At 41.0% G+C, this 15,590-nt stretch overlaps 1 protein-coding gene across 1 annotated transcript in view; it reads left to right on the top strand.

Annotated features, from left to right (window-relative positions):
- Positions 1-12,208: 12,208 nt before the first annotated feature.
- TEX55 (testis expressed 55) overlaps positions 12,209-15,590 on the top strand; it is a 29,764-nt gene continuing 26,382 nt past the window's right edge. The window contains exons 1-3 of the mRNA XM_055316021.1: positions 12,209-13,366; positions 13,941-14,087; positions 15,395-15,457. Coding sequence (XP_055171996.1) covers positions 12,209-13,366; positions 13,941-14,087; positions 15,395-15,457 — 1,368 coding nt within the window. The remainder of the gene's footprint in view (positions 13,367-13,940; positions 14,088-15,394; positions 15,458-15,590) is intronic.

The following is a 15,590-nucleotide window of genomic DNA, read 5'->3' as shown; positions in this document are numbered from 1 at the left end:
AAAGGCAAGAGCAATCAAGTGAATGCTGAAACAAGGAGGCAACCAGCAAACAGTTGGAGGCCAGTGCAACATTTTTACTTGTTCTTGCTCTCTGCTTCTCAACTCAGCAGCAGTTTTTAGATAGCAGTCTATGTTCACAGTATGGGATCATTGTCTCCTCTATGTAGAGGGAGCAGAGCATACCTTGTTCTAAAAGAATTCTTTGTGTTTTGTCTGAGGGTTACCTAAAGAACTGGCATAGGTGTCCAATGGATCAAATATCTAGACAGAAGATAAGAAAATACAGGACTTGAACAACACTATAAACCAACTAGACCTAAGAGACATATAAAGAACATCCCAACCAAAAACAGCAGATAGACATTCTTCTCATGGAACATTCTCCAACATAGACCATATATTAGGACCCAAATCAAGTCTTATTAAATTCTAAAAGATTTAAATCATACAAATAACTTCTCTGAACACAGTGGAATGAAGCTATAAGTCAATAACAGGTGAAAAACTGAAAACTTCACAAATATTAGGAAATTAAACAGCACACTTTTAAATAACCAACAGGTCAAAGAAGAAATTTCAAGAGAAATGTAATGCTTTAAGATGGATGAAAATACCTCGAGACAGATGAAAATAAAAATATAATACACCAACTTACAGGATGCAACAAACAAAAGGCTCAGAAAAAAATTTATAGCTATAAATTCCTACATTAAAAAAGAAGAAAGAGGAGCACCTGGGTGGCTCAGTGGTTGAACATTTGCCTTTGGCTCAGGTCGTGATCCCAGGGTCCTGAGATTGAGTCCTGCATTGGGATCCTGGCAGGGAGCCTGATTCTCCCTCTGCCTATGTCTCTGCCTCTCTCTCTGTGTCTCTCATGAATCAATAAATAAAATCTTTAAAAATAAATAAAATTAAAATATGAAAGATCTCAAATCTGTAACTTTACATCTTAAAGATCTTTAAGAAGAACAAACTAAACCCTAATTTAGAAGATGAAAGAAAATTCTATTCTAAAAAATAGAGCAGACATAAATAGAATATAGAAAAACAATAGAGAGGATCAACAAAAGTTGGTCCTTCAAAAAAATCAACAAAACTGAAAAACCTTTAGCTAGACTGACAAAAATAGAGAAAGAAGTGGTAAGTAACTAAAGCCTGAAATGAAAGTGAGGACATTACTACCAATCTTACAGAAGTAAAAGGCTTATAAAGAGAATGCTATGAGCAACTGTACAGAAAAAAAAAAAAGACAACCTATATGAAAAGGACAAATTCCTAGAAATAGGCGACCAAAGAAGCCTCAAGAAGAAACAGAAGGGATGCCTGGGCAGGCAGCTCAGTGGTTAAGCATCAGCCTTCGGCCCAGAGCGTGATCCTGGAGTCCCTGGGATCAAGTCCCACATGGGGCTCTCTGCATGGAACCTGCTTCTTCCTCTGCCTGTGTCTCTTCCTCTCTCTCTCTCTCCCTCTCTTTCTCTCTCTCTCTCTGTCTCTCATGAATAAATGAATAAAAATCTATTTTTTAAAAAAAAAGAATAGAAAAAAAATCTCAACAGACCTGTAACACAAACAGGTTGAATCAGTAATCGAAACCCCCAATTTTTTTTTTTAAATCTAGTAACAGGTGACTTCACTGATGAATTCTACCAACAACCATTTACAAAAAAATTAACACAAAGCCTTCTCAAATTCTTTCAAAGAATGAAAGAGGAGGAACACTTTGTAACTCATTCTATAAGCCAGCATTACCCTGATACCTAGACAATAATAAGAAAACTACAAACTATTATCTCTTATGAATATAGATGTAAAAATCCTCAACAAAATACTAGCTGATTGAGTCCAGAAACATATTAAATGCATCACAATTGAATATCCCCATGCAAAGAACTGCAGTTGGACCCCTACCTCATACCACATACAAGAATTAATTTAAAATATATCAAACACATAAATATAATAGCTAAGGCTATAAAACTCTCAGAAGGAAACAAAGGTCTAAATCTTCACAACCTTGGATTAGATTTTTTTTAAGATTTTATTTATTTATTCATGAGAGACAGAGACAGAGGGGGATAGAGACACAGGCAGAGGGAGAAGCAGGCTCCATGCAGGGAGCCTGACGTGGGACTCGATCCCAGGTTTCCAGGATCACTCCCTGGGCTGCAGGCGGCTATAAACCACTGTGCCACCAGGGCTGCCCAGATAATGGTTTCTTAAATGAGACACCAAAAGAAACAAAACAGATAAACTGGAGTTCATCAAAATTTAAAACTCTGTGCATCAAAGGACACTATCAAAGTAAAGATAGCATGGGAGAGTATATTTACAAATCATATATCTGATAATGGTTTAGCATCCAAATGTATAAAGAATTCTGACGATCTCCAAAAGACAAATTACTCAATTTGAAAATGGGCAAAGGCCTTGAACAGATATTTCTTCAAAGAAAATATAAAAGTGTCCAACAAAGAAAAAGATGCTCAATACCCTTAGTCCTTAAGGCATCAAAACCATGAGAAGATACCACTTCACATTTAGTATAGACCAAATATGGAAGACAGCAAGTATTGGTAAGAACATAGAGAATTTGAAACCCTCATATATCACTGATGATAATATAAGATGGTGTAGTTGCTGGGCAAAACAGTCTAGTAGTTCCTTAAAAGTTAAGCACAGAAATGCCTCGATTCAGCAATTCATTTCTACATGTATACCCCCAAAACTTAAAAAATGAGTTCTCAAATACCTGGATAAGTGTACATATTCACAATAGCCAAAGGTGAAAACAACACAAATGTCCATGAACAGAAGAATGGATAAACAACATGTTATATACATTATAGTGGAATATTATTCAACCATAAAAAGGAATAAATTATAAAAGCATGCTATAATATAGATGAAACTTTTTTATGGCAAAGCTGGTTTATTGAACTTCATAATGGAGATGTTACAGTGACACTATTCCACAATGAAATTATTTAGATTTCATGAGGAAATATATTAGCAATATACTGTCAATGAAGCATCATCATTAACAGCTAACTACGTATAGATTCTGGATTAGCCTCCTTCAGTTGTTCTCAAATTAAGACTTTTCCAAAACATATCTGATGTTTTCAATTAAATGTCATAGTTAAAATAAATTCACAAAGGAGTTACAAAATGTGTGACTTGTGCTTTAAAAACTTAAAATTATTTGTTTTATAGCCACCATGCTGGAAGTGATTTCTCAACAATGAAGTGTTCTATAAATATTTTGGAAATGATCTAAAACCTCTACCCCATTCAACTGATAAGTATGCTTTTTAAAAAAATAAAAACATGTAGAAAAAATAAAAGCAGTAAATCATTAATAAATTAATAAATATTAAAGTAAAATTAATAAATATTAAAGTGAAAAATAAGTTCTTTTACAGAACTGTAACAGATACCTATATTAAGTTCTTATAAAAAGAAATAAAGTTAAAAAAATATTTTTAACCGTTAACAGCACTTAGAAACGTAAATGTGCTGAGAAAGTTTGTAAACTGTCTTCCCACACTTCAGAAAATGTTTTAAAAGCAATAAGCAGGGATCCCTGGGTGGCGTGCGGTTTGGCGCCTACCTTTGGCCCAGGACGCGATCCTGGAGACCCGGGATCGAATCCCACGTCGGGCTCCCGGTGCATGGAGCCTGCTTCTCCCTCTGTCTATGTCTCTGCCTCTCTTTCTCTCTGTGTGACTATCATAAATAAATTTAAGCAATAAACAGATTCCCTTCTTTAAAAAACTGTTACACCCACCACAATTAGCACAGTTGTCATTGTTTTCACTATAAAAATAGTTAACAAATCAACAATTTAAAACCATTTTTAATTTTAGCATTAAGAAAAATGGATTAATCTCCCTAAACACAGATAAAGCCAACTTGTTTTTCCTTAAGCTCTAATATTTAAAACTGAATAATTATTTCTTTCAGTTAGCTCATTTAAGAGCATTATCTTGTTTTTATAATTATTCAGTTAGGATCACCATAATATTAAATAAAAATCTTAAACTAGATTAGATTACACATTTGATTTCCCACATTCTGAAAATATTTTAAGTATAATCATCTTTTGGCTTAATTACCTCTAAAATTATCAAGGGCAGCAATCTATCAGAATTAGTGAATGTGCACACGTCAGTTAAAGTTCATGGTTTACATTCCATTCGTGTAATAGCTTTGTATGCAAGCTTACTATTTTCTATGTGCAAAGTCTAAAATTCAAAATAAATGGTTTTCAGGTAAGAAACTTCTTGTACTATTCTTTACATTACTAAGAGAGACAAGGTATTTCTCAATATGTTATTTATTTTTCATACCGAGGGGGAATAGCTTGTTGTGGCCATAAAATTTAAAGATTTTAAAAACTGGTGTGTTGCAACACAATACTATTACAGAAATATATGTAGACTCCCAGCAATTATAGATATGCCTTCAGAGCTACAATCCAAATAGAAGTTGATTTGTTAATTCAACCTTCAGTCATTGAATTGACTGACGGTGGGGGGGAGAGCAAGAGATACTATTCCAGATACACAGCTTGAAGTTACAGAAGCTAAGAATAGGTCTCCTGTGTTAGCCAGGAATCACATTTACCTATTTTCACCCTAATTACAACTCCTCCAATGCTTTCAATTGGTTTTTCATTAAAGATACCAAATAAAATATAAAGCACCTTATTATGTCACTTCATTTAAAGTCAGACCTATTTTGCATATTTTAATAGAATTTAGTAAGAAAACTTACTAAATAAAACTCGTTATTTTTTCTAAGAATAATGACCTCTGTAGATTTTTTTTTTTAAGATTCCATTCATTTATTCATGAGAGACACACACAGGGAGAGGCAGAGACATGGGCAGAGGGAGAAGCAGGCTCCATGCAGGGAGCCCGATGTGGGACTCAATCCCAGGTCTCCAGGATCACGGACTGAGGCGAAGGTAGACGCTCAACTGCTGAGCCACCCAGGCATCCCGACTTCTGTAGATCTGATTGATATATTGATTAGAAATATCAAGCATTAGGGATCCCTGGGTGGCGCAGCGGTTTGGCGCCTGCCTTTGGCCCAGGGCGCGATCCTGGAGACCCGGGATCGAGTCCCACGTCGGGCTCCCGGTGCATGGAGCCTGCTTCTCCCTCTGCCTGTGTCTCTGCCTCTCTCTCCCTCTCTCTCTGTGTGACTATCATAAATAAATAAAAATTCATTTAAAAAAAAAAAAAGAAAAAAAAAAAGAAATATCAAGCATTAAAAAAAAAAAGAAATATCAAGCATGTGGAAGCACTCGAAGTCATTCTTTATGCACTGAGAACCAGAAAACATTCTATGCCTTCTCCTCCCACTGGAACTAAAAATTGTCTTGGCTCTAAAATGTACCAATAATAATGCAATTAAATACATCAATAATACGAAGAAAGAACTTTAGGGAGAGGCAAATACCAGTTTTGTCCTATTGAGAATGTTTCCCATTCAAAGGACATGCCTTGCAGATATGTCCTAAACCCTTTTATTTTTTTTCTATCCCAGGAACACAGGATTTAACGGTCATTTACTCCTAAAATACCATCATGCTCTCATTTGAAGCCTCCTTCACTGGGCTCTCAATGGGAAGATGGTTCTGATTCATCCTACCTTTGCTTCATTTTCAACTTCACATCAAAGCCAACTTTTGCCCTGTGTTGTCACAATGACAAACTCAAGTAAGTAGATACAAGATACAAAAATTAGCATGACAATGATAAATAGTAAAATGTCGGGATGACCCATTATATTTGAGATTAAATATTATGACTTATAACTGTCATATTTCAAAAGTATTTCTTTAGTTAAAATTAGAGAATATAATAAAGACTTACTTCGCACCAGGTTTCAGAATAATTCCATTATCAGGGGGTTGACTAAGCATCAGTGGTTTGTGGCTCTTAAGTTTATGACCTTGGCTCATAAATACAACTTCCACATGGTCATTACCATTGGGGTTTTTCGCAGAGGTTTCAAAGGCATACTGCATGTGTCAGCAAATTTTTGTGCCAAGTCTGTAGGTCCTTGAATGGCACTTCTCAAGTCACATTTCTTTCCAACAAGAATCGTGGTATGTCACTGGCCGGCGAATGCTGTTTGCATTCTTCTAGCCAAGACGGCAGGCTATGAGAACGAGCCACGTGGTCATAACATACACAAGACAACAGCATGTGCATTTCTGTAATAGTGCTGTACCACACTCTAAGTCGCTCTTGTCCTGCAGTGTCCCATAACCTGATCTCGATGCACTCCCCATCAATCTCCCCACCGCCCCGCTGGACGAGAAGCTTGCCTTGAAAGCCGACTCCATCTCCGAGGCCCTTCCAGGACCTGCCCCAGCCTGAAAGCGCATGGATGCTGCTGGGAGCTGCACCAGGGTGCGGAGGGCCGGCCCGCAGAGCAGCCAAGCAGAGCACCCCAGCCCTGCACCCAGGCTGGCCCCGACTCGCCACATCCAAGCTAATATAGATGAACCTGAAAAAACATGTGCTAAGTAATTCAAAGCCCAGTCACCAAATACCATATATTATATGATTCTATTTATTTAAAATAGCCACAAGAGGCAAATTCATGAAACAGCAGATTTGTGGTTTCAAGGGACTATGGGGACGGGATAATGAGGAGTGACTGCTTAATGTGTATGAGGTTTTTTGTTTTTGTTTTTTGTTTTTGTTTTGTTTTGGTTTTTTTTTTTTTAAAAAAGGCACTGCAATATCTAGTTAACCTTTTACAAATAAGGTGAAGTTAAATTTCTATCACAAACCATCTACCAAAATAAAATACAGACGGGATGAGTGGTGTTATGGGTGTTATGCTATATGTTGGCAAATCGAACTCCAATAAAAAATATATAAATAGAAAGCTTAACGCTTTAGTGTTTAAAAAATACACACGTACATATAAACACATACATACAAGCATGCTATGTAAAGAAGTCCTACAGGGCACCTGGGTGGCTCAGCCAGTTAAAAGTCTGTCTTCATACATAGACATGGCCAACATGCACATGAGAAAATGCTCTGCATCACTTGCCATCAGGGAAATACAAATCAAAACCACAATGAGATACCACCTCACACCAGTGGGAATGGGGAAAATTAACAAGGCAGGAAACCACAAATGTTGGAGAGGATGTGGAGAAAAGGGAACCCTCTTACACTGTTGGTGGGAATGTGAACTGGTGCAGCCACTCTGGAAAACTGTGTGGAGGTTCCTCAAAGAGTTAAAAATAGACCTGCCCTACGACCCAGCAATTGCACTGTTAGGGATTTACCCCAAAGATTCAGATGCAATGAAACGCCGGGACACCTGCACCCCGATGTTTCTAGCAGCCATGTCCACAATAGCCAAACTGTGGAAGGAGCCTCGGTGCCCATCGAAAGATGAGTGGATAAAGAAGATGTGGTTTATGTATACACTGGAATATTCCTCAGCCATTAGAAACGACAAATACCCACCATTTGCTTCAACGTGGATGGAACTGGAGGGTATTATGCTGAGTGAAGTAAGTCAATCGGAGAAGGACAAACTGTATGGAGAAGGACAAACAGTGTATGTTCTCATTCATTTGGGGAATATGAATAATAGTGAAGGGGAATATAAGGGAAGGGAGAAGAAATGTGTGGGAAATATCAGAAAGGGAGACAGAACATAAAAACTTCTAACTCTGGGAAATGAACTAGGGGTGGTGGAAGGGGAGGAGGGCGGGGGGTGGGGGTGAATGGGTGACGGGCACGGAGGGGGACACTTGACGGGATGAGCACTGGGTGTTATTCTGTATGTTGGTAAATTGAACACCAATAAAAATTAATTTATTAAAAAAAAAAAGTCTGTCTTCATGATCCCAGGGTCCTGAGATCAAGTCCCACATCAGACTTCCTGATCAGTGGGAGTCTGCTCCTCCCTTTCCCTCTGCCCCTCCCCCTTGCTCACACCCTCTCTCTTGTTCTCTCTAATAAATAAAATCTTAAAAAAAAAGTCCTACAAATCAATAAGACAAACAATCCGATATAAAACTGGGCAAGGGACACCTGGGTGGCTCAGTAGTTGAGCGTCTGCCTTCAGCTCAGGGCGTGATCCCAGGATCCGAGATCGAGTCCCACATTGGGCTCCTTGTGGGGAGCCGGCTTCTCCCTCTGCCTGTGTCTCTACCTCTCTGTGTCTCTCATAAATAAATAAATACAATCTTAAAAAAGAAAAAGATGTGACTAGGCACTTTGTAAAAAAGGATATCCAAATGCCAATAAATATCTGTAAAAGGGCTCAACAGGATTAGTCATAAGGTAAATACAAATGAAACCTCCAGTAAGAACCAACAAACTAGAACAGCCAACAGTAAAAGGCAAAAATGCAAAGCAAATTGAACTCATTTATGCATTGCTAGTGAGAGTGTAAATCGGTACCACCATTTTGGGAAACTATCTGGCAGTATTTAATAAAGCCAAATAGAATCTATCTTATGACTTAGGAACCCTATAGTCTAGTATATTCCAGAGAAATAAGCACTTATGTCCTCCAAAAGACACACACACAAGAAGTTCTTCATAGTTTCAAGCTATAAACAATGTCAATAACATCAGAATTGATCAACAGTTTATGGTATAATCATACAACGGAATAATGCTCAGCAATCATGAATAATATCTACTACTACATGTACGAATAAGGTTGAGTCTCATAACTATATAAGAGGCCAGAACAAGAGTTATACCGTATGATGTTCAAAAGCCAGAAAAACTAAGATAGTGAAAAACAGATCAGAACAGCACTTAACTTTGAGAAGGGTATTCACTGGGTAGGGGCATGGGGAAACCTGCTAGAGCACTGGGAACAATCTATCTCTTGATCTGGATGGTGTATGTGTGGATGGATACACCTAAAAATTCATCAAGCTTCACACTTAAGTTTTGAACACTTTACTTAAAAAAGGGGGGGGGGGACACACATACTGAAAAGTACTAAAAGGAAATACAGGTGGGGTACATTTATGCAATCTTAAGAGATAAGAAGGTCTTTGTAAACATGACCCAAAGATAAAAACTACACGGGCACCTGGATGGCTCAGTCAGCTAAGCACCTGCCCTCAGCTCAGGACAGAGGCCCACATTGGGCTCCCTGCTTCCCCACTGCCTGTGCTGTCAAATAAACAAAATCTTTAAAAAAAACACACACACACACAGAAAAAAATGAATATAACTTCATAAAAATTAAAAAATAAAACTTCTACACAGCAAACAAGCCAGGAAACTTTATTTGCAATTTATATAATAAAAAAATAAGATTTTTAATATATATTAAAGCTCTCACAAATCAGCAAGGAAAGGACAAGGGCATAACAAGGACATTTACCAAAAACAAACAGCCATTAAACATATAAAAAGAATACAAATTTTAAAAGATACTTTCACTTAGCCAGACAAAAATAAAAATATATTCAGAAATGGTGTTGGTATAGGGAAATAGCACTCTCATATAGGATCAGTGGAGCCATAGAATGGCTCAACTTTTCTGAAAGGCATTTTAAAATACAGTACTTTCCAAAGACCGGAATGGGCACACTTCCTTAGCTAAGCAATTCTACAACTAAAAATTCATCTTTAGGAGAAAAACATGACAAGCTTGTAAAATGTCTGTACGATGATGGTCAATGCAGCACTGTTAAAAGCAACAAAATAAATTCATATAATAGATTACATATGAATTTTAAAATAGCTACTGTTTATAAAGCACATATGAACTAATCACATATATTATCTCATTTGCTTGTCACAAGGACTCTGAAAGCTATTATACTATTCCCATTTTCATCTGAAGATGAGAAAATTGAGGTTCAGAGAAATAATGAGATTTGCCCAAGCCAGTGAGTGACAGGTACAGAATCAGAACAAATTTGGTCTAACTCCAAAAGCCAGTGTCCTTTCATTTAGATTACATTTATTGACAAAGAAGAAATTTATACCACGGTATTAAATGAAAAAATGCAGTTTACCGAACAAACGCAGTTTGATTCTCTTTTGTCAAATACACACATAACTATAGCTATTAGATATATAGATGTGAGTGGGGGAAATTCTAGGAGAATATACATTTAAATATTAATAAAGGTGTTTGGGCAATTTTATTTGATTTTTCTTTATGTTTGTTTTTCTTACTTTTCTACAGCCATTGAATTCAAATTCATAAATAGAAAAATTCTACAAAACTACTGCTCCTTTGAAATTGTAAACCATAGCCCATCAACCCTATTTTACTACAAAGGCAAAGTCTATTTGCTCTACACATTCTTAGATAAATAACTGAGGTAGATGCTTCATACCTTTATACTCAGCAAACGCACCTTGAGCACCTACTATGTTCTGGGAACTGTTACAGAACTTATTTTACTTCGGTGTACCTAGGTTCTCCTTTTGGCTCCTAAGTATGGCATCACTCTCTCCTTCTCTCTTGATCACAGCTGTGGGTTGTTTTGTTTTGTTTTTTTAGCTATCTGTGTTTGGATCTTAAGTGTTACCTCATTACTGAATGCAATTAAAGGCGAATCCCGGGCAGCCCTAGTGGCTCAGTGGTTTAGCACCGACTTCGGCCCAGGGCCTGATCCTGGAGACCCCGGATCGAGTCCCACGTCGGGCTCCCTGCATGGAGCCTGCTTCTCCCTCTGCCTGTGTCTCTGCCTCGCTCATGAATAAATAAATAAAATCTTAAAAAAAAAAAAAAAGGCGTATCTGGTATTCTATTACCAACTGTTGGCTTGCCTCAGAGACTCCAGGCTTCGAAGGGTCAGACAAATGTCTCATCAGTCACCACCTCTGAACTGCCCTCCTCTTGAAAGGAAGGGGCATGCAGGCCTCAAGTGGGTTCCTAAAGCTTCTTTCAGAAAGGGGCGGTCACATCTCGAAAGCCAGACCACAGCGGCCACCATCAGGTTTCAAATTTCCCACGTGTTAGATATTCCTTTTCCCATCCTCCCCCACCTTTCTTATACTCCTTTTTTTTTTTTTTTTTTTTTTTTTTTTCTGGGATCCTAGGTCCTAACCCTAACCTTCCTTCCTTCTGCTCTAAGTCCATTACATGGAGTGCTTGGAAGACTCATTCTCACGGGATCTCCAATCTTCCCTGTAGACTTCCAGCCATGGATGCGTAATTCGGGTAAAACAGAGAGGAGAGAACAGAAAACAAAACAGACACACACACACACCTTAGGGCTTGCACAGCCCCAAGTTCCCAAGAGCCAAGCCAGCTCTTCCCCCAAAGGGGAGCAATCAGCTGCTCACCTGTCCCTGGAGACAGAGCGGGGTGGTCCCGCGGCAGTGGGCGCGCAGGGCTGCGAGGTGGTGAGCACGCGGCGGGGGAGCGCATCTCCCCAGCCCACACGCTGATCGCGAGGAAGGTGCCACCTGACCGGGGTCTCGCTGACAGGTGCGTTAGGAGGACTTAGCTCTTCCAGGGGCCCCTGAAAACACCACAGGCACTGCTGCTACAGGCAGGATTTTTTTAAATGGCTTCTTTAAAAAAAAAAAAAAAAAGGAAAAGGGGGAGGAAAAAAAAAGGAAAAGGCGGGGCAGCCCGGGTGGCTCAGCGGTTAGCGCCGCCTTCCGCCCAGGGCGTGACCCTGGAGACCCGGGATCCAGTCCCGCGTTGGGCTCCTGCGTGGGGCCTACTTCTCCCTCTGCCTCTCTTTCTGTGTCTCTCATGAATAAAAAAAGTTAAAAAAAAAAAGTTAAAGGAGAAAAAAACAGAACAATCCACACCTGCTACATCGGGGGTGGGGGGGGGGAGCTAGCAGCGCTGCAGGCCCGAGGGGGGGGACCTGACTGGCCAGCGGCCTCCGCCGCTAGCTCCCTGGGCGACCCCGTTTCACGCACCGGCGGGGAACCTCTACCCGTGGGGGGTCGGACCGTCGGCACCGAGTCCCAGCACGCGGGGCCTCGACGCTGGGCTGGGGCGACGCCGCACGCGGCCATCACCTTCCGCTCACCGGAAGCGCGCTTTTCCCACGTGCAGGGCGCAAGCCGCCTCTGCGCACGCGCACCGGAAGAGCAGGCGCCCTGGGGGCGGAACAAAGCCCGTGGGCGCGACGTCACCTAGGAGACCAGCCCCGCCCCGCCCCGCGACTTCCGGCCTCCTAGACCCGCCTGGGGTGGAGGGGTGCAGAGTGCGGATCATGGAAGAACCTCCCGCAGAATCCTTGGGTCCCGAGAGCACAGCCAAGGCCCCAGATGACAGCCGCACGGATGGCCAGCAAGACACCTGGCGGGACCAGGATGATGAAGAAGAGGTAGATGAGCAGACTGACCCCAGAACGGCTGAGCAGGCTGCGCAGGGAATGTCTGGACAGACTGACCGCAGGGAGTCCGAACCTCCTGGGCGCCAGGCATCTGATCAGGGTGACCAAAGAGCGCACGGACAGACGGATGGCAGCACGTCCAGCCAGACCGGCCCTGGGGGTGCTCAAGAGACTAACAGCCAGATGCTTCTTCCGCTGGAACAAAGAACTGATGGACAGATGGAACACAGACGGCCCAGCCAGGCCGAGGGACGAGCTTCCGGGCAGACCGACAGCAGGAGGTCCAGCCAGACTGAACGAGGAGCCTACGAGCAGATTAACCACAGACCGTCTACCCAGCCCAGCCAGAGAACGTCTGAGCAGGTCGTCGGCAGAAGCTCTGCTGCGCCTGAGCAAGGAGCCCCCGAACAGGTTGGCCCCAGAACGTCCAGCCAGGATGACCGAAGAACTTCTGAACAGATTGGCAGCAGATTGTCTGGACTGGTTGAGCGAAGAACTTCTGAAAAGACTGGTCATAGACCATCTATCCAAGGTGACCCCAGAACGCTTATAAAGACCTACCCAGACGTGGATGAGGAAGCCCCTGAGCTAGTTGAAGAGCAAGCAGCTGAGCAAGCCCATAGCAGTGCTCAGCACCTTGCAGCTGACAAGGATGACGGCAATGACCAGGCTGACCCCTCAATGGATGGAGAGAATTACAAAGAAGACTTCCTGGCTGACTACGGAGCGCCCGGCCCATATGATGACAAAATATTTAGCCAACTGGGTTACAGTAAGGAATACAAAGAGCCTGAACCCAGAGTAGAACCCTGCAAATTTGAGACCGAAGAAATAGACCGAGACAATTCCTGGACTTCAGCTGAATCTGACACTGAAAGTGTAACCGGTCTGAAAGGATTGGACGCCTGTGATGCCACATTCACCAGTAATTTGCAAGCAAAAGACCAATTCTACTCCCAAAGATTCCCCTGTATCTCATCCAAGTTGGACTATATAATCAGTCGAGAAAAAACTGAAGCCGCAGAAACCAAGCCTGTAAGTTAAAGGGGCATTTGATGACCACCTGGGACACTGGAGGCCAAGCCAAGGGCCTGTTTGGTAGTATGGGGGCAGGGAGAAGGCACATGCTGGATCAAAGATGAGGAATAAACCAACACGTGATAGTTTAGTCAGGAAGTCAGGAGATTCAGGAAAGGCAGGAGAAGGGTGGGAGATGTGTTGCCCTCTCTGTTACAGGAAAGCCATTCAGGAGGGACGAATGAGCCAGGATTCAGGGTTCAAGTCCTGGTTCTGTTGCTTTCCTAAGTCATTTCCCCTCTCTGGGCTTCCAGCAAAGGAAAGGAATCTGGAGTCTTTTGGAGATCCCTGTGAAGAGAAAAGTATTTGAAGTAGATTAGAGATGCATAAGGTATCTCCCGGGACTCGAGGTGCATTACATTGCCAGGAGGATCAGTCAGATTTGTCATCATAGTGTGTCTTTCCTCCAACTCCTGGTGTTCAGGTCCCATCAACACCAGGTGCCACTGATAAAGGCAACAATTACAACAAAACTTCCTGGGGCTTTTTGATTTATTAAAAAGACTCTCTGGGGGGAATATTTCTATTTCAGGATGAGATTTCAGAATACCAAGGAGGAAGGAAATCTTTTGGATACAATCAAACTTACAGGAGGCAGTTCCCTCCTATTGTATATGAAGATCCCTATCAAGTTTCACTACGATACATGGAGAAGCACCACATTCTGCAGATATTCCAGGTAAACCTCTCAACCTCATTCTTTAACAGTGAGTTTTACAGTAATTACAATGTTAAAAAAACAAACTTGGACCTGGCTTTTAGAGGTACAAGAATGGGCCTTTGTTATAAAAGCGTTATAATCTCATTGAGAAGTCAGTAAGTGCACTGAGAGGTATTAACCAAAAGTAGTAAATTATAAACACCAAAGAAAGGGGGCGGGGCTTAGGGGGCACTCAGTCGGTTTAGGGTCTGCCTTCAGCTCAAGTCATGATCTCAGGATTGAGCCCTGGGTAGGGCCCCCTGCGCAGTGGAGAGCCTGCTTCTCCCTCTCCCTCTGTTCCTCTCCCCAGTCATGTGTGCAATCTCTCTCTCTCTCTCTTTCAAATAAATAAATAAAATTTAAAAAGCAAACACCAAGAAATGCTAGTTAGTGTGATATGAAGCCCTTCAGAGGGATTAGGGATCAGACAGGGTAACTGATAGGGAAAAAGTTGGCCAAGGGTTAAAGCTTGAGCCAGACTGGGAGGGAAGGACAAAATATTGTCAATTGAAAAGGAGAGGAAAAAAAGTTTTTTCAGGCAGCAATATAATACTTTCAAAAGATGACCACCAATCTGACCACCTAAAAGCCTGTATTCTTTAGGGAGAAAAAGAAGTAGTTAAAAGTTGCTTTTAATTCTTGAAATTGCAAATATTATTGACCGCAAGATATGGGGCTGGAACCTCCTTGAAAGTATGCTATTTCCGTGCTCAATATAGAATTATAAGAAGTGATTACATTTATGACCTCTTTGTTGTTTGGTGGGTTTTGTTTGCCTGACATGTTTATTTCTATGTTAATATTATTACCCAGCAATGCATGTGTATGTACATGTAGTAACTTTGTGGTTAGAAAGGTGTAAAATGAGAATGGCCCACCTCAAAACATTTAAACTGGAAAAAAAAAACCACATTTAAACTAGAAAAGTTAAAGTTTAAAGATGTAGAGTATTGAGGTGAGAGCACAGATTATGCAACCTGTTAACCCAGAGCTCCAGCCTAACTTTGCTACTTCTCATCTTTGTGATTTGAAGAAAGTTAATTAACTTCAGTGAATCTCGGGTTCCTCATATAAAACAGAGATGAATGATTTTATTCATTAACCCTGCTCTATATCTTTTGCCTAATCTTATCAATAGTAAGAAAGCAATTTGTCACTTTGTAGAGGTCCATGAATTTCTTTAAAAGGCTGCGGTGCTAGGTTAGTGCAAGAGATGACTTCAGCTAGAACCTGACCATATACCTTTAGTTCAGAACCATAACGTGATGCCTTATGCTCTCTCTCAGCAGATCACTGAAAACTTAGTCTTTGAAAAGCCAGAAGACCCCCTCAGTTTTATGCTGGGCCAGGTATGTCATAGGAGAAAGAGAACAAGTTTTAATTCTGTTTCTTATAAAATACAGCACATGTACATGCATACAAAACAAAACAAGTACAACTCCATGGGTTATCACGAAGTGAGCATTTTTAAAGTGTTGAACG

Source organism: Nyctereutes procyonoides, unplaced genomic scaffold (genome assembly GCF_905146905.1).
Source record: "Nyctereutes procyonoides isolate TBG_1078 unplaced genomic scaffold, NYPRO_anot_genome, whole genome shotgun sequence".
Lineage (NCBI taxonomy): Eukaryota > Metazoa > Chordata > Mammalia > Carnivora > Canidae > Nyctereutes > Nyctereutes procyonoides.
Note: the sequence above shows the minus strand (reverse complement) of the source record. Positions and strands in the feature narration are given on the sequence as shown.